Source organism: Chrysoperla carnea, chromosome 2, assembly GCF_905475395.1.
Source record: "Chrysoperla carnea chromosome 2, inChrCarn1.1, whole genome shotgun sequence".
Classification (NCBI taxonomy): domain Eukaryota; kingdom Metazoa; phylum Arthropoda; class Insecta; order Neuroptera; family Chrysopidae; genus Chrysoperla; species Chrysoperla carnea.
This window is the reverse complement of record NC_058338.1, coordinates 40,823,639-40,848,941: the sequence shown is the minus strand read 5'-3', so window position 1 is coordinate 40,848,941 and position 25,303 is coordinate 40,823,639. Positions and strand designations below refer to the sequence as shown.

At 28.8% G+C, this 25,303-nt stretch overlaps 1 protein-coding gene across 1 annotated transcript in view; it reads right to left on the bottom strand.

The window, feature by feature from the left end:
* The window catches only part of LOC123292490 (tetraspanin-2A), a 186,458-nt gene extending 173,122 nt beyond the window's left edge, over positions 1-13,336 (bottom strand). The window contains exon 1 of the mRNA XM_044873193.1: positions 12,947-13,336. Within this exon, the coding sequence (XP_044729128.1) occupies positions 12,947-13,048 (102 nt within the window). The 5' untranslated portion in view covers positions 13,049-13,336. The remainder of the gene's footprint in view (positions 1-12,946) is intronic.
* Between the last annotated feature and the right edge of the window lie 11,967 nt (positions 13,337-25,303).

Sequence of the window (25,303 nt, the reverse complement as noted above, 5' to 3'; positions counted from 1 at the left end):
TAAATTAATTACAATTATTCATTAACATTCTAACTTTTTTTTTTTTATAATTTTAAATATTATTTTTTTATGTACATACCTACATCCAGTTATCAATGTGAAAAAATCTAGAATTATATATTTTTTTTAATGTTTATTTTAATAGAATTTTATTTGTGAGTAAATTGTAAATAAGTAAGCATGGGATATTTTTTATGGCGTGTCTACATAATCTAAATAATCGAAAAATAATACGAAAGACAATATTTTTCGAACGAATTTTCAATTAACGTTTATTTTCATATCTTTTCCATTAATAAAATTAAATATCTTTTTATTAAATGTCGTAATTTAATTGTGTAATTTGTATTGTTTTTCATTTTATGTTTTTTTTTTTTTCTTAAATAAATAAAAAACTCTGGGCTATTTTAATACCAACAGATATTAAGAAAATACCGTTATATCTATTTTTATTGAAAGTTTAAATACCAACAGACAAACTAGTCCACGTGCCCATCAACAAAAATATTTTCGATAAGAAAAGTATATAATATATTATTTCTCTGGCCTGTTTTTTCCGGTCCACTCCAATTTTCAAGCTTATTGTGCTGACTATCATAACTCACAGGCTAGAGATATAATAACAAGATTTAGTTTTGTTCATATGTAATTTGTATGTCATTTCTATAATAAAATTGCCTATAAATTAAAAGAAAGTAAATTACTATCGATAATTTGCAGTAGCCATAGGTAAAGCAATGCGGAATTTTACGCGGCTCGAGCTAGTATTTTCTTATTTTTGAACTTCGTTTCGTAAAATTATGGTATCCTAGAATTGAACAAAAAGGCAATGGGAAGTTTTTTTTTTATCAAATAAGTTTATATAATTGTGTCTATTTTTTTTTTTTTTTTTTTAAGTCATATTTATTAAGTGAAGATATTTTTATCGCCAACCAATTCCTGCTCTCAATACCTAATAACTTTGATTAGACAACTTGTTAATATTTTGCGTTTATCAATGCCACAATTGTAACCTTAAACTATTAGTAAGTTTTTTTTTTAATCAAATTATAAAGCTTATTATGCCTTTTTTTACATAGTAATAACGTAACGATGCATTTCATTAATAATATATCTAATGACTTATAGTGGTACTTTATTAATGCAATATATGTAGCAGACATTACTCAACGTAATGGTTGAAGGTAGTTGTTGTATGGGCTACAATTATTACCATACTGACATAAATGTAGTTAGCTCACATAGAGTGTTATAAAAAAATATAATTTATAAATGTTGTTAAATATTTAAATATTAAAAAAAATGGATACTTAATGTATAACAAGGGCTTGTATTAATAATAATCTATCTTTGAATATAATACGTATGTTTTTGTACAAAAATACTACAGAGTCTTCAATGAAATTATTTAGAAATTTCTATACTATATATATAGGTATATGAGAATATTGATGCTACAAACAAAATTTGGTACAAGGTTCTTAAAAAAATTGAATCAGTCCATTTCTGTAGGTAGCTCAAATTACCCAATTTGTTAACTTTAATTTCAGACAAAATCCATCGGATAATATTAAGGGGGTCAACGGAATCCAAAGAAAATTTTCTTGGAAACAATTTAATACTTCGAATAATTTTCAAAATTTCGACTTGGTCATTTTGTTTTTTTAAACATATCAAATTTATAACAAATTATCCAAGCACTTATAGAGAATCCGAAATCGTTCCACCTTTTCATTCCCTGAAAATAATGAACTACCAAATGTTCCCGAAGACACAAACACATGCATACATACAGACATCAATATAAAAGTTGTGTTAGTTGGTACATTGCCCTGAGCATGAAACGTTATGATATGCCCTAGGCTAGGAAGTTTACTTGCTGGAAAAAACTTGCCTTGGCCGGGAAGTTAAAATAAAGAAACTTGTATAGATAGTATAAAATATTCATTGAAGGCACTGTAACTATATTAATTTATATTACCTAGAATATGAAACACCGTATAAACTTTTACTATATAAAATATAGTAGGTGTAATATAAAATTCAGAAGTTTGTAGGCATATAGGTAGATAGGTAGATAATAGGTAGGTATATACCTACTGGTAGGTTGGTGCTTTTACACAGTAGAGAATGGAGTTTTGAACCTCTGACATATGACAATCACACATGCAAACTAACACTCAAAGTATAATAACAATAACATTTGTATAGTTTCTTTCAAGATATATTTCATTGTTTAGTTTCCAATAATAATCGAGGGATTACTTGTGATTAAATTGATTTGATATTTTTTAAATTACTCATATTATTAGGAAAAATGAGTTCTTGACAATGACCTCAGTGTTACGCTTATGGAAATGGTACACAAAAAAATAAAATAAAAAAATTGTAAACAAAAAAGATAAAGATTCGGTACAACTATATTTTCTTTCAGATTAAATTTCTCTAGTCAAATTCGAAAAATAAAAAACCATTAAAAGACTACAAACTAATTTATATCTTTTTCATCCAGTAATAAAAAAGAAATTATAGGCTGTCATAGAATCTTCTGATAGTAAAACGTGAAGTTTTGGCTAAAAGCTTGAAACTGGATATTTTTGAATTTTTTAGTTAATTATAGTATGAATAATTAAAATTTTATAATTTGAAATTGAAATTATTAACATACAAGCTAAACCGGACCACGTTTAGCTGTGACTTTATCTGATGATAATTATAAGGAAAGTCATTAAAAAAAGTCCAGAAACACATTTGACAAATATATGACTTTCAACACTTTTTCAGTTTTTTTTAAATTTTGGTTCCTATGAGCACTCTTGAATCTCTTTGGATCAATTTTGCGGCCATAAACATGCGAATGCTAAATTTTTATGTATAAGATACAATAAGTATAAAAAACTCTTATAAAGTTATTGGTCTTGAATCTTCCTGAAAAATAACAATTTTTATACAACAGTATTACAATATAAATTATAAAATCGATATGGAACCGATGGTTCGAACATGGTACATATATCATGTGATATGCATAACGCTTCCGAGATGCCGATTCAAACCACTGGCCACTAAACTACAGTTTTTACCCCTACTTAAAAATTATTGCAATAAAATCGCTCAACGCGGCGAAAGCTTTCACATTCAAAAAATAGAAAGATAGTTACACACACAATACTTGGTTTATTCAAACATCTAACGTAAAATGAACTATAATATTCACACAAATATATTATCTAAACCACCCACTAAACTAACCATTTTGAATCAAACAAAACTACTATAGACCTATAAACTCATTCCTATCATTTAATGTTAGGTAGTTTCGTATAGTAGTAATACATTCATACAGTATAAACTAGAATAACACAATAACAACGGAATATAACGACCATATATGAAATGTTTCATAAACACGCAAAGCATTAAAAACGTCTTAAATTTATCAAGTTGATTATTTAATGAATAAAAAAAAATCGAGTGACAGTCTTTAACAAAATACATATTACTTACAGAAATAGAACAATTCAAATATTATACTTTATCTATGTGTGTGGCTTTAAATGTGTGCCTTTGTATGTAGGTATATGTCGAATATACATACCTTCATTATTTACCGCCACGTGTAGGGAGTCGTAACTTTCGTAGTACAATAATCGAATGCTAATAAAAGTTATGTATACTTGTGAACAAAAAATGCGACACATTGCCGTACAAATTGACATATACACATTAAATGATATGTGTTTTAATGCAACCAAATATATCTTACATACAGCTTTGTCGCAATTTTATTGTCCGCAAGATACTTTATCCTTCTCAAAAAATTACGCAATATCAAATTATCCCATCTTTTTTTATTTTTTCGTTCGTGTTGAGCAATTTGGTCTCAGAGATGTTATATGTTTTAAATTTATTTTTTTAACAAAGCTAAATAAATCAATGCCTGTATAGCATTATTTATTATCTAATACCTGTTATACTGTGTATGTGTGGGGTATAGGCGTACCTCAAAAGAATGAAATGATGCTAATATTTTAGGAGTTATATATTCATAGAAACATGGAAGTAGAGCATTTGGTGTCGTAATACACTCCGTAGAAACTCCGTAGAAAAGAATTGAAAATAATTTTATTAAAACAGTCATGAAAAAAAGCAAATAATCGTAGTGTTAATAGTATTACACACGGATATTTTAAAGGGAGCAGTAAGTATTATAATCATAGCCGTCAGAAATTTCTAACCTTTTGTTGTGACTTAACTCGTATGCGAACGTGTTTTTATAATGCAAATGCATTAGGTTTGGTCATAAGGAAACCAATATGAGGAAACTAATTACTGTAACTTGCATAAAATACTGCTTATATTCTTATTCCATTCTGGTATTCTCTTTTATATATGATAATCGTTTACAAGACATTTAATATTGGCAACGATTCATTTTCGCCGTAATTCTTACACAAATACCATTGGCTGTTTAACCGAACCGCCGTTGTACGGGGCTTGGTTCGCATTCATTTACTTTCATATTTTTCTCCCCATGTACATAGTACATATAATTAATGTAATTATTATTATAATTAATATATGTATGATTAAAAAAATTTTTTTGCATGCTATTTTTTTTGTTTTTGTTTTTGTTCTTTCATATTTTAACTAATTTATCCATGCCATGAAATATTACTTAGCATGTATTAATTAATTATACCGGCAACGAAATCTAGTTACGTTACGTTATAAGATTATGGACTTATTTTGAAAAATACAATAATATTGTACTTTTAATAAGCTAAAGAAATATGCAATTTAAATTTTTTCATTTAATTATCCAAACAATTGCTGCGTAACATGAGGATTTTTATATTTTGTTTAAAATAATCTAATCTGGTGAAATTATTAAAGTCTTCAATAGTGTGTCAAACCGATTTATTTTGCTACTTGTGGCGCTCAATTTGAACAAAACAAAGGGTTTTTTGGAAACTTTTTATTGATATTTAATAGCTCAAGTACTCTAAAAATTAGTAAATGAGAAAAATACTTTCATCAATTTTGAAATCAAAAGTTGGATGCTCTATTTCCTAAGATGATGGATCAAAAAAATTGTTTTTCGCTTATAACAAACTATATTAAAAATGATTAAATGCGTATACTTAATTTTTTTGAAATTTCACTCCTAAACGCAAGCAAGGAAGCCTGATAACTGGCCAGTGAAATGGTTTTACTGTACAAATCATGCAAAAGAAGAGGCAGTATAACGTTAAATACTAAACTTAACTAGAAATAGTAACTAAAGTAAGCGTACAAGTTATACAAATAAAAACACTATGAAAATCATGAGGAAATATTATATTTTTTTCAAAACATAATAAATTAAAACACCAGGTAAGAAATTTTCATATTAAAATTTTCTCTTTTTTTAAGTAGAACATAAAATGTTCTCATTACGTATTATTAAGGTATATCACGTTCTAAAATAATAATTAACAAAGTGAGATCACATTAATTTGAGCTAGTAGCGACGATGTAAGGTTTACACTTCTAAATATACCGGGTGTTATGAGAGCATTATACATAGGGAAATTTTATTAATATGCAAAATGCAAATATCATTATTTCATAGGGTCTATTCTGGTTTAGCCGCATATGAGTATAACTTACTTTTTTTTATAATGCCAACCAAAATTTTTAGAGGGTTGAATAAGTTAAATTTAATGAACATTGGTATACCACAAGTCATGATTTTGTTTCACAATGGCGGAACTGTGGCGGACCATTTCCTCCAGTTTAACCGGAACTATTTTTAACATTGTTTTGTTGAATTCTTTTTGAACGGTGTACATTTTTTAAATGATTAAAATTTATGATTAACCCATAGTGCCTTATTTTCAATGAAGCCAAATTCCATAAAATCCAAATAATATATTGTCAAATATTTGAAAAAATGCAATTTCAAGTTATAATATTAACAATATGAATTAACCTCTGGCAAGACATCCGATAGCACCTAGTATAGAACGCTATTTTGTCCCAACAATAAAAACATCAGGTGGAAGGATTAAGATATGTGTAAAGTAGGGTGGCCCTTCTATGACAATATGTTAGTTAGTCATGTTTTAAGAGCCCCCCCCCCCCATAGAAGAGAGCTAAAAATTACTTTTTAAATAGTCGTTCCAAATTTTTGAATATCTAAAATCGATGAAAATTGATTTTTTGTTTACCTTTTTTTCTCGTTGTTGACACTATTTTCTACAATAAAAATGATGAGGACCCCGAAAATATCAAGTCATTATTTTGATATTTAAAGGTCGTTAAGAAGTTTTTTTAATTTCCAAGTTGGGTCGCAAAGTTCTAAATTACTCAACTTGGAAATTAAAAAAAATTCCTAGCGAACTTTAAATATCATAATATCGACTTGAAATTTTCATGGAAATAATGTTTTTTGTTAAAAAAAGTGAAAAAACGGGAAAGAAATTTTCGTTGGAAAAAAATCGATTTTCGTAGATTTGGTAATTTTCAGAAATATACCTATTTTAAGTTTTTTTGCGCCTCTCTTGTCTAATTTCTATTTTTCGTAAGCCAACTTCAAGACACAAAATTAAAAGTTCATTGATATTGATGTTGCTCGCAAAAAACTTAACTTGGAAGATAATAAAAAAAGCTGAACGACCTTTATAAAGTGACATTTAAGTATCAAAATATCGGCTTGAAATATTGAATAAATAAATAAATAAATAAATTTTCATCGATTTTTGTAATTTTCAAAAATTTTGATTGATTAAAAAAATTGTTTTTTTGAGCTGTACTATGTATGGGCTCTTAAAACATGATAAAGTAACATAGTTTCAAAGAAGACTCCAAAACGAAAATATTGCTTTTTCTTGAGCCACCCTAATGTACAGTAAAGATATTATACATGGTTGTCACAACATCTAGGTATTTAATATGATAAAAAAGTAAAGGATAATGGGGCCAATAAAACAAACTTATAAAAATATATGTATGACCAATTGCATCCACTTTATACCATTTTCTAATGTAGCTCTTATTTTGAAAAACTTTCGAAGCCATACACCGAAGCCATATTTTTTCTTTCGAAACCATAACCATAACCATAACCATACAACTATTCTGTGGACCATTTTTCAGGAAATTACTTTTTGGGTTAATCAGGAGAAGCAGTCACTCGAATTGAAAGAAGCTTCATTGGGAGGATTAGAACGCTCATACTGTCATATTTCCACATTTTCTAAGTAGGCATTTTGGCAATATTCACAAAATTATATCATTTTTTCCAAAAATTCCAACACCACGTAAGTAGAAAAAGATGCTTTCCGGCTATAAGAGAATCAAGATATTGTCATTTTTGTAACGGTATACACCACTCATACCGTATAGAATTCTTCTCAAACCCTACACGAGTGTGTAATTACATAGAAGTGTTGAATATTTTGAAGCACATTTTTGACAATCCTAGGCTTTTACATTTAATTTAAACATTTCTGGTAATCTTAAAAAATAATGTTCACTCATACAAAAATGGATATTTCATGTAAATGTGCAATAAAAAACAGCATTATTATAATTTAAATGCTAAATGATAATAAGCGATTCAATTTAATCAAATCTTATTAAGTGATAGAATGTAGTCAAGTTTACCCTAAGGAAATTTTTTTAAAGATAAATACAAATACAGTTTTAAACTATCCTAATATTCCCGTGCCTGAACCTATATGAGTCTATACGTTAAAAGAGCAAAACGTAGGCCTATCTTACATCATGTCACTACCGTAAAGTTATTTTGGGTACCATATGTTAGTGTCATTTTCGTCAGCTGTAGAATTTAATTTACAATCAAGTTTGTAGTTGGATTTACCAACAATTATGCCATATCACTATCAGATATAATAATTTACTTTCAAATACATCATTCAAATGTGGTGACTAATTATCGAAATGCTGTCAGCGCGCGATTTGCATTCATAGAAATAAATGTGTGAGTAATAAACAAGATAAAATTATACTGAAAAATTATTGTGATAGTACTAAAGAAAATTAGCTAGCTAATCAAAGAAGAATTGAATCTATATAGTCAAATTAGTGATCACAGGAAGTGCTGTGATCGCAGGAGATATTTTAACTTCTACCAGTTTAAAATATACAGTAAACAAGATGAGCTAGATTTTCGACTCTCTGACACAGAAATATATATTCGAAAAGATAATGGGAATGTTTCTAAGAAAAGTTCAAATAAGTTATTTGTTGGCGCGTTTTGTTGTTTAACTGAATTCGTAGCAATAATGTGAGTAATATAAAAATAAAAATCCGCCTTTTTTCAAATACCTATCTAAACCCACTGGGTTTTTTTAGAAGACTATAACGATACCTTCACTGTCGAAATCCATCGAGCCGTTTGGAAGATGAGTTAATATAGAAAATTACAAACAAAAATATATACCTAACTACGTAAATTCATACATATAATGCGATACATGCGAAAAATAGTCGGGTAAATATTGAATTTACTCTTCTACTGAAATATAACTAATGAAACCCACTGGGAAACTCCACCCCTGGGGCTGTTCTTGATTCGCCGAAATGGTTAGCTTAATAGTTCGTTTACTTGTACTGTTATCAAAAAATTTGAGAAGTTTTGTTTGAATCTTTTTTTTGGAATTTTTAAGTTTTTTGCATGAGTGAATTAAAATAATTCAAAGGTTTATCCCAAGATTAACACAATATATACAAAAAACATAAATACAGTAGAATCTCGATAACTTAAACCTCGGTAACATAAAAACCTCTGTTACTTCAAAAAATACTATGTTCCCTTCCCATCAGAGCCCAAAACCTCTATAATTTAAAAGACGCAACCTCTATAACTTAAATAAATAATCTCTGTATAGGCCCTCAGTAACTACATAGAAACATGTACATACCTCTATATTAACTAGGGTACATAGAAACATGTACATACCTCTATATTAACCTTTACCTAACATAGACACTTGATAACTTAAAACCTCTATAACTTAAAATATTTTGTGTTTCCCTTGGACTTTAACTTATCGAGATTCTACTGTATACCTAAGCATTTTTGCTAAGCAAAATTTATCTTTAAAAATTGGACATCTCTGCAAGAAGTCAAGAACCACAATATGAAGAGAAAAAAAGCAAGAATCAATTTTATTTATGTCTTGGGCAGTATTCCAAACAAAAGTTTTTTTTTTTTTTTGCTTCAGAAAACAAACCAGCCAATGGGTTATAAACATATGTTTACATGAAAACTATATGTTTACATTTTTTTAAATATAGTTCTTTTTCACTTTGAACCCCTTTACTTTTTCAAATAAATCAACTTTGTTTTTCAAACTTGTAGCCCTAAAAAGAAAGCATCTCACCTTGCGTAGAGCTTTCATCTAACAAAACCTGGTTCGTAATATCTTGTAGCGAAATACATTTTGATTTTTTCGGTACATAGATAATCAGATTATATTTTAGCTACAAAGTAAAATAGGTACTGCTACAAATCTTTAACGGAAGTAAATAAAAAAAAGCAACGAGAAACAAATTATAATAATTATAGGACCCAGGTGTAGACATAATATTGGATGTGGAATGTGTTCCTTTTGAAGTATAAAGGCAACACACAAAATATACCAAAATGAATGAAATAAAAAATTCTAGCTGAGCAGTACGATGGAATTTTTTAATTTAATTCGCATTTTATAACACATTTTATTATTAAATTGTATTCTACCATATCACACGACTACATACTCAGAAAGTATATCCAAAACACTTAAGGAAAGAATTATGGTTATTACCAAGTTTTCTAAATTGGTTTTCGGTTTTTTTTTTTTTTAACTTCATAACCAACAAAGAGAGGGGAAAGAAAATATGAAAGTATATAATATAAAATATATTTTTTATGTAGTTTTAAAAGTACAGAGTGGTAAGGCAATAATGACCTGCAAAATTTTTATTGAAAATTAGTTTAATTAATTCATAACGATCAAGGAATTCAATGGAAATATAACAAATTGTTGTGTTTGTAAACATATAGACGACTGCGACGTTCAATACAGAATTCATGTTAGATTCCTTTTATATTAAATGTGACTTACACCAAAACACTGAATTATTATCCTACCAAGACTTGAATCATAAAGCTGCCACTAAACATATGTGTGGTCACTTTATATGTTACAATTTATAGAGATGTTCACCTGTATATTTTATATGGAAATATTATACGAACAAGACAAAATATTTCCTAAAATTTATACCACTTAAGTATTGGTTGTAGTACAAGGTATTAATCAGTAGTATATGTAGGTCCTTTTTTAGTATCGCTATAGCACTTTAATTCTCTAGTCAAGATTAAATCAAGATTAGCGAGAACAAATCAAGATTAGCGAGAACAAATTTACAAACTCACCCGAAATAATATATGCAATAGTACCCTTTTAATAATAAATGCAAAATTATTTACTTAATGAATGATAGAACTTTTGTAAACTCATAAACTTAAAAAAATTGAATTTATTGGGAAATGGAGCATGCCTTTTCCGTACACATTCTTATTTGATGCATAACATACAAGAAAGCCTCATAAGGAATTTGTGTATCGTGACGAACAATTGAGATGAATTTGCTGGTATGTCTCATAACCAACATGACAACACTCATGGGACACAAGAAAAGTAATAATAATTATAATAATAATAGGGTTCAACCTCCGTTTTTCAGATTTCTATCTATAACCGAAGCCACCCACATCATTATTTTATAATCTTTATTTATTTTATTTTTAACCACATCCAATCTACAATTATATTTTTATGATGTGGGTGGATTCGGTTATTTCGTTCTATAATTGCTCACACTGCTGCTGCCAGGATTCGAAACGCAATCTCCGAGTCAGCAGCCGGACGTTTAAAGACGATTTAAATTACACAACCACTGAAATGGTTGACAAAAGAAGAGTATACATTAAACATGTTACAACACTCTACATATGGCTGTTTCTGCGAGTTAGTAGTTGTATCCGGTAAAATATATACCCATTTGTATTTGAAGTGTATCGAAATGGCAATCTGTATGTCAAATTTGGTACAGAAAACCAACCTGTCAAAAGATTAGGTTTTTTTAAAAAATATCCACTTTAATGCTCTATACATATAAATTGCTCTATTCTTGATGACTGATTGACTAACAAACTGACTGACGACGGATTAACGCACAGCCTAACCTGCAGATCGTAGATACCTGAAACTCTGAAACTTGGAGTGTGTGTTCTTTACATGGCGTAAAATTCAAAATAAATTAATCCGGCGATAGTTAACAAAAATGCAGAAAAATGTGTGACGCATGAAAGTAAAGAATATTTTATTACAAAAATGAGTCAGTTTTTAGGAATGCGGCTTTCTTATTAAATTATAAGTAATAAAAATTTGAATTAAAGGTATGTAATATAAATCTATAATGCTAAAATTGTGAAAATTTTGATAATTTTCATAAACCCCTTTGTGTTTCGATTCATCACATTTAAATAGAATATACATTAAACGTAATTGTTATTACCTATACATTAAAAAAGTATTATCATTCATTGTAGAAATTCTTACGCCACTGTGTGAAGTACTGATAACATAAAATTATATCTCAAAAGCGATGATTCATTACATTTAAAAATATTTTAATATTAAATAAAATGAATTAAAATAAAACATCATTGAACTTCCATTATCTTATACAACTACTTCTGGATGGGAGAAAACAAGACTAATGACACAGCAGAGAAATCGTTATATTTCTGTGCTATTTTGAACTAACTAACTATGAACTTTTTATTGGTGCTACCCTACTCATAATAATAAGAAACTCAAGAAACTATTCGTAATCTTTTGCCAGTTTGTGAAAATTTTTTTCACAAAATTACCATAGCCCAGTCATATAAAAGATTTCACCTGGGATCGTATAAAAACCCGTGCCCCCGATTTACTATGCATAATCTATAAAGGGGAGCCCAATTGGCTTGACTATTTTGTCTCGAATAAATTCGGGTTTTAAAATTTTCCGGTGTCAAAATCACATGGCCTTTAGAAAATGCGCTCAAGAAACCAAATATTTGCACTAGCCTACTAAGTTTTACCGCTCAGAGAATAGAATAAAACAGCAGATTCAAAAACATAAAAATTTGGTGGTTTTACGTGAGCAAATTTAGAGAGACACTAGTGAAATCAATATTTTCAACGAAATTACTTTCCTTTATACTTAAAAATGCGATCATCAGAAACAGAACAGTCTCAGTTTGAGTAAAGATTTTCAAACAAAGATTTACAAATCCAAGCAATACGAAACATAAACTTGGAGACAATAACTTCAAATCACTTTTTATAGCTCGTGATGACCTATTTATTGGACGAATCAGGTAATTATTGAAAGAAAAATGATTCAGAAGAAGATTTGATTATAGACCGACAACGGAAGAAATTGTTCTATGCGTTATTTTTCACTAGGTACTTTTTTTTTTTTAATCTGTCATTCATGAAAATCTTTACGATAAACTTTCCTGACTATTCCAAAAAGATCGTATTCGTAGCGGCATGACGGATATTTGAAACTGTATGGTATGAATGATCGATATAAATAAATATCCAGTAAGATATTAAATAGCCTACCATAACCAATTCTTTTAATAAAGCGCTGTGTTCGTCATTTTGCTTTTAATTATTACCCAAGTGATTTGATCTTTTAGCTGACTGTAACAAACAATAATTTAAAATTTTGTTAGTGTCTACAAATCCAAAATTACTTTCTGTTTTTGAGAAAGTCTTTTATCGGATCATATAAATTTTTAATAATCTTTCGTTTAATTATGGAAGTAAATCAAAAGAGATAAAATAACTTACAAAAATTACTTTTTTTTAAAGTCACAAAATCTACTCACCCATGTTATGATATTCAGACAAAATAACGTATATTTTACACCCTGGATTTGATTCTCCAATTTGGTTACTGTAGTAATAGGTTCCTCTCTTTGTGTCACCATTTTTTTTATATTATGTATAATACTCGATTCCGAACTCTTCACAAAATATACAATCTGGTATATAAATATATAATATGGAACAACAATAATTAAAGCACACAACAAAGCACTTCAAAAAGTTTAAATAACAAATTTAATTTGAAATTTCAAATACACTTACACCAAACAACTGTACATACTACAAAACACAAAACAATAGTCGTTTGGTTTATTTCCCGAAAAGATTTTAAAGTGAACAACAATTAAAATTGAACTGATTTTTTTTTTCAAATATTGAAATAACAAATTGTTAGAATTTTAATTAAAAATTTTTAAATGTATTATTTGGGTAACAGCACTTATTAACACAAATAAAAAATTTTAATAGATGATTTTAATGGTTTTTTTCTGGTGAACCTCTCTCACACTTCAATAATTGTGATAATAGCTTCAAAGTATTCACAGGTTGGTCGGTGTAATCGTTATCTAATTCAATTTGTGTTTTTATTTTATTGTTCGTGGCTTATCAATTTTATTATCATTAAAGATTATTTTGGTAAACTAAATACATTTATTGTGCGTTAGAATATGTGTTAGCTAACATAGTATAAATATTATGACACATTAGGTGTGGCATAACTCGTGTAGGTAATGATTCATATTAATTTCTAAGGATAATTTTCGAATTTTAAAGCATATTGATACAAATTGAGCTCTAACAAGATCTTCGTTTAAAGGGAACTGTGAGTCATTTTTTAGAATTATTGGCGAGTAAAAAAGTTACTGAAATGGTTATTAACACTTGAAACAGTACTCTCAAGGACAGCAATCGAGAAATTTTTACTTCCTGTAATATAACGGTATTGCAATTGAGTATCTTCTCTCGAGTGTATGTACATTTGATAGATGCGACTTGCTTTGTAGACAATTATTACCTAAGGAACACCTGTTGTTCGTACTCCAATATTGTGGAATAAGCTTTCAAATATAGTTCTTTAGTTTTTATTTCGTATGTATGTCAGATTTCAGCATTTTCACACGCAAGGATAAGGAATGAGGATTCGCAGCGAATGATTATCGAAACAATGTTTTAAATAAAAAAGGTTATTAATTTAGAGTGTATTCTATCTCTTAACTTTTAATATATAAATTGATAATTAAAGCAACCCGGAGAGCCAGGTCCAGTATAATGTCAGAACAAGATGCCTCCCTCCCCCTCAAACTCTGATCACGAGGTCTGGTCGATTCGTCTGTGACATTCTAGTTCCAGTTGTGTATTTGCAAATCGATAATGTTTCAAATGTTGTTTTAATATTTTAATAATAATAATTATTATTATTATTTTAACATATTTCGTCTTAAAGTAAATTATTTATGAAATATCATTAAAACTTTCATTAACAAACAAAATTGCATGTAAAAATATAGATAAGACTAGCGGCCCCGACGGACGTTGTCCCGTAAAAACGTAACTCCAATTCATGAATACCTATACTACGTTTAGCCTGTCCGCTAAACCCCAATTTAATTCCTATTTATTGGAGTGGCCTGACCTTCGACCTTTGGCCTGACCTTTGATAGTAGAGCTCGCTGCGCTCGCATATGGCTCTAATAAATGCCTATTGACAATACCTGAATACTATTAAAAATACATAGTACACATAGTATACATAATGTGATATGATTTATATGCGCTCCCACCATTTAATGAAATTTCATTTTTTTGGTACGGAGCCCTCAAAAACAGTTGTACTGAACCAAATTGTAAATCTAAACCATCCTCGAATCCCCTTGAACTCACACAAAAAATTTCATCAAAATCGGTCCAGCCGTCTAGGAGGAGTTCAGTCACATACACACGCACACAAGAAATATATATATTAAGACAATACACTCGGAATCAATAAAAATCCACTATTAAAAAAATTCAAATTTTTGAGAAATTTTAAACATCTATTTCTGCGAGAAAAATTGTCTCATAAGGATCATCTACAACTCATTCCAATGGTTGAAGAATTTGATTATGAAATTTTTTTTATCACGTCTCATCGCTTTTTGTCAAGAGTTGGAAGTATGAGGAAAGTTGTCTTATAATTTTCTGAGAACTTTGAAAGCGTTAACGGAGTGCAAAAATTATTTTACAAAAAATCCAATATATGCATTTTTTCTTACCATTCCTAGTTCAAAAACTAAGTGCACACTGAGAATGTAAATTGGACGCTTTCAAATTTTATTAAACAGTTCATAGTTCAAGCGCATTTTTTAAACTTTTGAATGAAAAAAGTTTTTGTGACAGGGAAATGCATAATGTTTCAAATCCGTGCATTGGACTTCTTACAAAATAATTTTGCACTCTGTATACGTTATAAAAGTCATTCGAAATTCATAACATAATTTAATAAAATAATATTTTCTCATCTAATCCAATCCTCGGCACAATGTGGTGGAATAAGATAGAAAATTTTCGTCTGCATATTCAATAACTACAAATTGCAAACATTCGAATAAGCTGTGGATTATATCGTTAAGATCATTTTTCTCGGAGGTACTCAAGTTTGAAATTTCACAACTTTTAAAAAGGACAATTTTTTTATACCGATTGTATTTTCATACTTTCACATAAAATTTACCAATCTACAGCTAGTTAACTATTTTCAATTTACTATACACATATTCCACTGTACTTAATGTCATAAAATAAGACATCAATTTCCTGTTATAATGAAATAGTTAAAAGTACTAAAAAACAAAAATATGTTGTTTCATCAAAAAATTTTTAATAAGTAAAGTTATGAGGCTTTTTTACCTAATTTATTGATATTTAACCACCTAGAGGCATTCTATAATATACCATATAATAAATATACTATATAATTTTTACACTAACGCAGGATTTTTTCTTTACAAAGATAAGATTTTTTGTGTGTATTTTAATAACGTATTACACTTCAAGTATGTTCTCTTTATAGATAATTACAATTAGAACATACATACATTTATATTGTAATACAATAGGTCTACATACTCTAACATCTAACTAGAATTCTATATCACTGGCGTGTCCCAAACGCACTGAAAATAATTGCACAAAATTTGTTATTGCATTCTTTTAAAAACATAAAATCTTATATATTATAGCTGTACCCCGCAACACTTCGCAGTGGGGCATTATGGTTGCATGCAAAAAGATGAGAAACATCTAGTAAATTTTATGAAATTTGATAAACCACCGATAAAGGAGTTCAAAACTTTTAAACGGCAGAACTGGCCTCTCATGGCCTCTTATTTGGTACCAGATTTAAGTATATTTGAAAATAATCCATCATTCATCCCCATTTTCATCCATCAACCATTCCCCTTTACGTCGGGATAACAGTTTTATAATGTATCGCCATGCTCTTTTATTTTATACTCCACCACTTGGGTAGGTATATTTGAAAATATTCGATTGTTTACGAATAGGAATTACATGCATATCCATGACAGGAAAATCAAGCCGTGGATAGAGTCTGGCGCGACCCTTGAGGTACATACGATTAACTTGCTGTTTAAGAAGAGAATAGGGAATGAAGAACAAAACATCTTATATCTAATCATTTAAACAAGACTGAATTTGGTAGCTTAGTTTCCACCTTTACATCTCTTAATTGCCTTAACTAAGGTTTATGCGGCCTTCACAACAGTTTATCAAATTTCTTTCTCGATCTATTTAAACCAAGTCATTTGCTTCAGCGGACAGACTATTGAGGTAGATTATTGACGTCTTATTATTTGCTTTTTATACTAAAAATTATTTAATAGAGCCTAAGTGGCCGAGCGGTCTAAGGCATTAGTTATAGACCGTTAGTTTACTTAGACTTAGGTTGCGGGTTCGAATCCAGGCAGCGGCAGTGTGAACAATTATAATTAATGGGAGTGCAGAATTGATCACATTGTCGTCGCTTGGATAAGAACGTAGTAACCGACTCCACCCACATCAAAAATGTAATTGTAAATATAATTTGTAATTAAATAAATAAAGATTCACAAATAATGATGTGGTTGGCCTCTGTTATAGGCGTATATGTCAGAGAAACGGAGGTTAAACCCCATTATTATTATTACTAAAAATTGTACACATAGTTTAAAGGACTTACTCTTCACATGATGTCAACGTTTGTCTAGTGGTCGTAAATGGGAATTGCACAAAATCTCCCTGTATTTAATCGTTACTTCGTTATCCTGCTAACAATGACACCTTTTTTTAAATTACAATATAATTCAATAGCGTATAACCATTTAATTCAAAAGTGTTCCTTTGTAGTTCAAAAAAGCCTTTGACCGTACGTAGCCTTAGCTAATAAAAATAGAACAAACTTTAATATGATATTCGTAAGTAATAAGAAAAGTATAAGAAGACAAGTTTATGAATTTCATTTACATATTTTTCAAATATTTTACATCTGATATGATCATTATATTCCTTGAAACTTTATTGACTAACATTTATAACACTCATACACTAAAAGAATATTATGAATTTTTTCGTTGTTTTAAGATAGTGTTCTTTCGTTCGTTACATTTTATTACTATATAGACATACATATAGGTTGATATAATTATTCAGTTGAAAATTGTATGGAAAAAATTCATATATAGAATGTAGGTACCCTAACCTACAATTGATTTGAAGATACTCAAATTTTGTAATTATAGTACCTAGTCTGTAAACTTGCAAACCAACAAAATTTTTTTAATTAAAATAAAGCTAACCATGGTTTGAGCCGGATATACCTATGCTTTTCTAAAAATGATATACGAAAGATATACGTACGAGCTTATAAGTATGACTTGAACTTTTAAGTATAACATTTTGCAATAGATACTTTAAAGAAACATCGAATATCTTAAGCACAAGAAAAAAACAACTGATAAATTTAAAATCTTTGTTTCATAACAAGTTTAAATCTGAAAAATTCGTCGAATGAAAAGACGGTTTCTTCAGAAAATATTTTGAGATAAGCCTCTTTTATTTGATTCTCGTTAATTTTTCCAGTCTCTCTAGTATGTAATAACATATCAGTATAGTAGTTGGTCGATGTATCGTAAAATAGCAAATAGCCTAGCTATATGTAGTTTTTAGAATAATTTTTAGTTGGATACGTCATTAAACTTAATTTCTTTTCATATATAAAGCAAACAATTCTTTATATAGCAAAACCAACCCTATATTACTGATATATACAGTGAATAAATCAGACTGTACCCTTACGTATTATCTTATACAGTATTCAGCTTGATATATTAATTATAATAAATGAAATTTTAATTTAATTCTATCATTTATAAAAATCTTTTTAAACCACTTTTAGTTGGTGTACAAAATATAAAAATAATTGTGGTTTATTTTAATGTGAATGAATGAATGGGGTTTGTAATATTATGTAGACTGGTTATCTGGAAATATTTCAGGAAGTAATCAAATTTGTAAATACATTAAACGCACAATTTTTATAAGAACGGATATACATGGTTAAAAGTAATTTAAGATAAAATTCAAATAAAAAGCAACGGTTAATAAAATCGAGTTAAAAAAATAAGCCCCAAAGATTACAAAATCACGCTCTTACAACAATGACACAAGAAAATATTATTATCTGAAATTGTTATAAAAAGTAAAATCGTTGTATCAGTCGGGAGACCTCTAAGGAACGGCCCCTCAAATGTAATGACGATTTTACTTATCATAACAATTTCAGACGATAATATTTTCTTGTCTCAAAATTTTTAGAATGTGATTTTGTAGTCGCCGAAATTACGTGTATGGCGGGGGAGAAGGTATTAAAGACAAGTGAAAAAAAACAATTGACTGAGTTATTTGTTGAAATACCATATATAAACAGTGTTGATTACACTGTCACATTACACATACATACATGTCGCACTAGTGTAGTGAAATTAAAGTTTTTTTGCCATTTAGGGCGAAAAATTTATAGTTTCACTATGAGATATTGAAACTATTCGATAAAACTTGCAGGTATTTTGCTTAGTCTTTACTGCTTTACGTCATTCCTTTGAATATCCAAAAGGCGATTAAATCTTTCTGTTGTATTTTTAATTTAGAAACACGTATTATACTTCAAGAAAAAAATTGTAAACAAATATTTCCTTCCAATTTTTTTGGTATGAGATATTATGATTTAAGAGTCCTGACGTAATTTTATAATTCTATAGATTATATACCAAAACTTTACAGTTAAAACGTTTGAGTGTATGCGACCAACGTTAAAATAATAAAAACATATTTGTTGTAATGTAAATACGTTTTAATGTGTTATCATATGAGTATGTGCTTCTACTATATGTAGTGGTGATTATACCACATGGCTATACAGTGATAATGAGATTATCTTCTCGTTATCACAAATAATAATAAAATAGTACCGTACATGTATTCGCTGCACCTCTCTTTGTTTATCAAATTTAAACGATATAATAAACAAACAAAAAATTTGTAAATTATTAATTAGTTTAAGTATAGGGTTATTCAAACCACCCATGCAACCGTCTATAAAGACTACGAAAGCCTTTTTTAGGCAAACCTTACTCTTTTGGAAGGAGTAGTTTCAACCCCTAGCTCAATTATTTATGTTGGCATGTGATTTTTTTTTATCAGATATAAATTTGTTTAAATTTATATTTTGTATGATTTTTTGGTAGTAAAAAATTTTGTGGCCGAGGAAAAAAATAAAAACCGAAAAACAGTTTTTTGCGCTTTTCTCATGGAATTCGAGGTTATGTTGAAAAAAATTCCATACAAAAGTTTTCAATTAATTATTACCAAGAACTTTTTAATCTACTTTCGATGGAGAATAATTTTAATTTGCCCATTTATATGACATTTTTTGTTGAGAATACTGGTTATTTTAAAGTCAATAAAAAAATTTTATATCATAGCCCACAGGTACTGAGACATGCAGAGAACATTTTTGTTGAGAAATTAATTCGATCTTTCTGTCATTTCTGTCAACAGTTGATTCGGCCATTCCTCTGCAACATACATACTATCACATAAAAAGGACACACGTAATAATTTTAGATCGTGTATTAGGTATACAGGGTTATTCGAATATGAGCAAAATAACATCATGCATACTTATAGCCAAAAACATTCAGAAGGAAAAATGTGTATTCATTCATTGTAATTAAAATCCAATGATTAATGATTTGATATATTCCATCCATTATTTATTATTACAAAGAAGTTAAATATATATGAATATAAAATTAGGGAATGTAATTAAATGTACATTGATGACAGTAATAAATTCATAAAAAAAGAAAAATAATGGCAGGATTGGAATCAAAAAATGAACTGAAAAGATTTTTTAATGTCTTTAAAAATTCTTCCATAAAATTTAATCGACTCCATTTGCAGATACTTCAAATTTTAGCTTCTTTTTATACCCTGTCTTTATATCCTGTTACCTGAACGTTTTCTACCTTCGTTTGTGAAAAACAACACATTATTATACCCTGTAAATATGAAATATACACCTAGGTATACTAATTTTAGTCCCAAGTTCGTAACGCTTAAAAATATTGATGATATGAACACAATTTTGGTATGGGTGTTCATGAAATTACCTAGTGATTGCTTCTCCTTTTATTCGTCCGTCATCATGCTAACCCAAAAACGAAAACTGATATCAAACTGAAATTTTTATGTGTGAGTGCTCCGGACGTAAAAAGCGAGTTTGAGTTCGTATGTGAGCAACATGGACTATTTAGGTCCATGGGGTTTATCTTCTTTTAAACCGTTAGAGATAGAGCTAAAATAATACTTTTAAGTAAATCAAACACATAGACACCTACATACAAACAAGATATATTCAAATGATACAGCCAATGGGATTGTTTTGTAGGACCTTTTGGGCCGATAAATATTTAGAATAAACAAAATAATAACAAAAATTTGTTAATCACTTAATTGGTCCCTTTTTAAAAATCCACAACCTATCTGTTCGTAGGAAGTGAAAACGTAATACAATGAATTTTTAATAGCGTGTTTTTAACTTTTCAGGTAACACGAGCAAAATCAAACAAGATCCGTGGTCGACAATGCCCACAAAAAAATGTCATTGAAACCGTAAAGGATAATATTAAAGCTTAAACACAGAATTACAATAATTTTAGTGAAAAGTTAAATTCATAATTCAATGAATCATTGTTACGTAATTCAGTTAATGGCGAATGTTAAAACTATTAATTATGTTTATGCCATTTTCTAATTTTTTACTGTAAAAAAATATTATTCAAGTCATGTTTAACACTAAATCGTTCAGTTTTTCATTTTCAAAGGCACTAGCACATATTTAAAATATGACATCTTTGTGTATCATAATGCATAATTTTGTTTTCTAATATTCAAAATGAAACAACATAATAAGATAATTTCAAGACCACGATACATAAAATCACGTACACATGGGTCACGTTACAAAGATGACTCAACAGATATATATGTGATTACCTTCTATACAGTAGCTAGCTGTTGGATAGTACTATATGGAATAAAGTTTATCTATATAAGCTCCGCGCTAATTTCTAACAATTATTATATACGTTAGAATATTGTATTATTGTATTTGAGATGGAACACCTGTTGAAAAATTGCAATTACCTCTTTGGAATATGAAATAATTTTTATAATGGAAATAGCAGACATTTCATTTTTTACACGACTGCGCGATGCATAGGAGAGTATTGTGTTTATCATCTCATCTATGCATGTATGTATTGTACTTTCTTTGTGCCGCTTTAGAAAACCTAACACGTAGGTCAATTTTAATGATTCGTACGTAAATCGATTTGTCTTAATCTTGCAGATGTCACTAAATCCATAACGGAAGCGCATGAAATTTGCGAAAAGTATATTCGCGACAAATGGACGAATAACTCAATATCACGCCAACCGATTTCGATGATTCTATTTTTGGCGACAAATTAGTTATTGTACTTCAGATTCACTAAAATCACAAAATAAAGAAATTTTTCCAAAAAAAAACCTACTTCAAAAAAACTATTAAAAAAAATAACGATGATACAATGAAGTTACAATTATTGTTCTTTTTGAAGTCGGTGTCAGCCAAGTTAATGTAGCAAAGTGATCTGTCACAGTTGTTCCGTTAGCTGACACCGACTCCAAAAATAACACTAATTGTAACTACATTATATTATCGTTATTTTTTACTTTTTAGTGCATATAAATTTTTTTTGGAATAGTTTTTTTTTAAGTCGGTTTTTTTTCTTTGTAAAATGTTTTTCGTTTACCAATCGATAGTTAAAAAACTTATATTTCATTTCTCTAGTATGTTTCTTTGTGGGTCCGCGAGCTCTTCTTCATTCTTGTATAAAATTATCTGATTTAAATCTCATTTTAAAGCTTTTTGCGCTGGGTGATGAAAACTAAGCCCACAGTCTAAAAATTTACCGCACTGATTTAGTTTTTAAGATATATCGTATTAATTTGTATATAATATTTGTAATAAAATTGCCAATACACAGTTACAAGAAAGTAAATTACTGTTGATATTTTGTATCAATTATAAATTACCTTGCTTACCTGTTTTAGTCACGGGTATCGACCGCACTGCATAATTCCGCATGGGTCGACCAGTTATTAATCAATTTTTCTTACATACAGATTAAACTACTAATTGAATGTCTAGTTTTGTTTTCGTGGGTGTTGTGAAAGATCAATCATAAGACATAATGGAAATAAAACTTTATTTTCGTTTTAGATTAAAAAGGATACAACACATCGCACATCGATGAAACTGTAAAATTACGTAAATGGAAACTTCGTGGTTATCTTTAATACAAAAACATTAAATACCATGAAATAGAATGAAACTATATTGCACCTAATATATGTTACAAGGGCAGTTTATTTAAATCATAATAATTACAGTTTATAAATACTAAACCATTTCCTTGAATATGGCCTCAAGATTGTTACAGACAGCTTAGAGCGATTTACATATAAATTGTTTGTATTATTAACAAACATTAAACGAACATTATAGTCTTCGTGGATTAATAAATATTATTTCACTGATTTCCATATTAAAAACGGTTCCTTTTCACTAATAATCGGTGTGGTAATTTCGTGTGGGTTAGTCTTAGCTCATACTAGTGTAATAGATATGATTATAAGTATGAAATATGATTACCTGAAATAAAATACAAATTATTATAAATGAATGGATACAAATTTTTATTTATATGCAGAAATGCTTTTAAATTTAAGCCAGCTGGACCAAACGTTTACTGTAAACTGCAACTAGGGCGAAGAAAAATTTTCTTTGGAAGATGGTGGGATTAAAATATATGGATTTGAATGGTTAAAGCTTAAAAACATTTTCAAGTAATAATTTTATGTTTGTTTTGATAATTACCGGATTGAACGAATTAACTTAAGTCATTGCATCAAAAAAATCCAAAATGCACGATGTTTCGTATGTCTTGAGCCTAATAGTGCAATTACACTTTGTTTTCTTGTGGGGACTTAGGTACTTTGAAACATAATTTATTGCATTTAATAATATAAGCTTATTATTTTAAAAAAAATAATTAATTTTTTCGCGAATATTTCACAAGACAACTGGTTGAAGTCACCCGCAACTTTTCAACACCCTATTTCTCATAGTTTTGGAGAAAATGGACACCAAAATTTTGTCCTAAATTTACATACTTTGTCTACAATTGCTTTGTCATGCTGGTAAACAGTTTACGAAAAAATGTTTCAATGTTTCAAAATTGCTGCAGGAAATGGAGCTATTGTATTTGTACTAATGGTGCAATTTTGGAAAAATTTCCTAAAATATTCATCCCTAACTACTAGATGTCAAAAATGGCCATCGTTAAAATTTATATATATATATATATATATAAATACTTATATGTTCCTTTGTTTATGTGTCTGTAAATTGTCTAGCGGTCGCAATTTAAATCCGATTTGAATGCAATTTGGCATCAAGAAAGGTTTTGATATGTGAAGTCAAGAACGTTAATGAGAAAAATCGACAGATAAACATAGGGTGGGGGATTTTGTATACATAGAAAGACTATTTCTATGTATAGAAAGACTGTTTCCATCTATTTCCAGATATTTAAAAAAAAAAGTTTCTGCTAGTTTTTTACATTAGGTAATATAACCAAACAAAATTATGTACAAAGTACAAAGAAGAAGAAGATTTACGGTAAATCTATCTGACACTTATCGCAAAAAAATTAAATTATAAAAAAATTATAGGTGTAACTTTTTTAATAAATATAATAAAAAACGATAAAATATTAATCTTATATACTGCATATACTTGCTTTCGATTAGTGTAAGAACAATATTAAAGAAACAGTTGTTTTTCATTTTACTTGCACAATATTAATGAACATCAGATATGCACAAGGATGATTCAATAACTTCTACATGGAGATTGTTTTATAAGAATAATCCAAAATCAAGAAATAAATAGAATATATATTCAACGACTTCGCAATTGTTATTTTGAATTACAATAGATCAGTAAACAGGTCTCTGAAATGTTCATTGGTATTCCTCAAGTAGCAAAAAATATTTGGAATGAAATAATATTAGCCCTAATTATTAAAAATGCATATGCATCGGAAAAATGTATTTCTATCGCATTGTTACAATTGATAATTAAAATAGAATGTGACTAACTCATGAGAAAGAATGTCAGATACTTACTTTTAACTATCTATATCGATAAAGTGGCAGTTTTTAACCCCAGAACTAAAAAAAAGGGTGATAAGTTTGACCGATATGTGTGTGTGTGTGTGGGTGTGTGTGTGTCTTTATGTGGAATCGTAGCGCCTATAATTTAATGGAGTGTAGATACTTATATATGTTTCAAGTGGAATTTAGGGCTCCGTAACCGAAAAATTGTCGGGGGTTTTTAAAATTTTGTAAATTTCACTTGTATAGTGTGCTTGGTGATAATTTTTAATATAAACTTTGTGTCAAAATAAACTCAGGAAATAATGTGCGATTGTTAAGCAAGAGGGAATATTGTTATAAAGTTAAAGTCCCAACTTCCTGTTAAAGTTCCAACGAAACCAGGCTAACTGTTTCCATGTTTGGTGAAACATACAAACAAACACTTAAATTTTATTAATATAGACTAGATTAAACCTAATGAAAATGTGAAATGATTTATTTTTAAAGAAAGAGGAGTAATCATGTCAAATCTCCAAGTATACTCTTTATTCCTG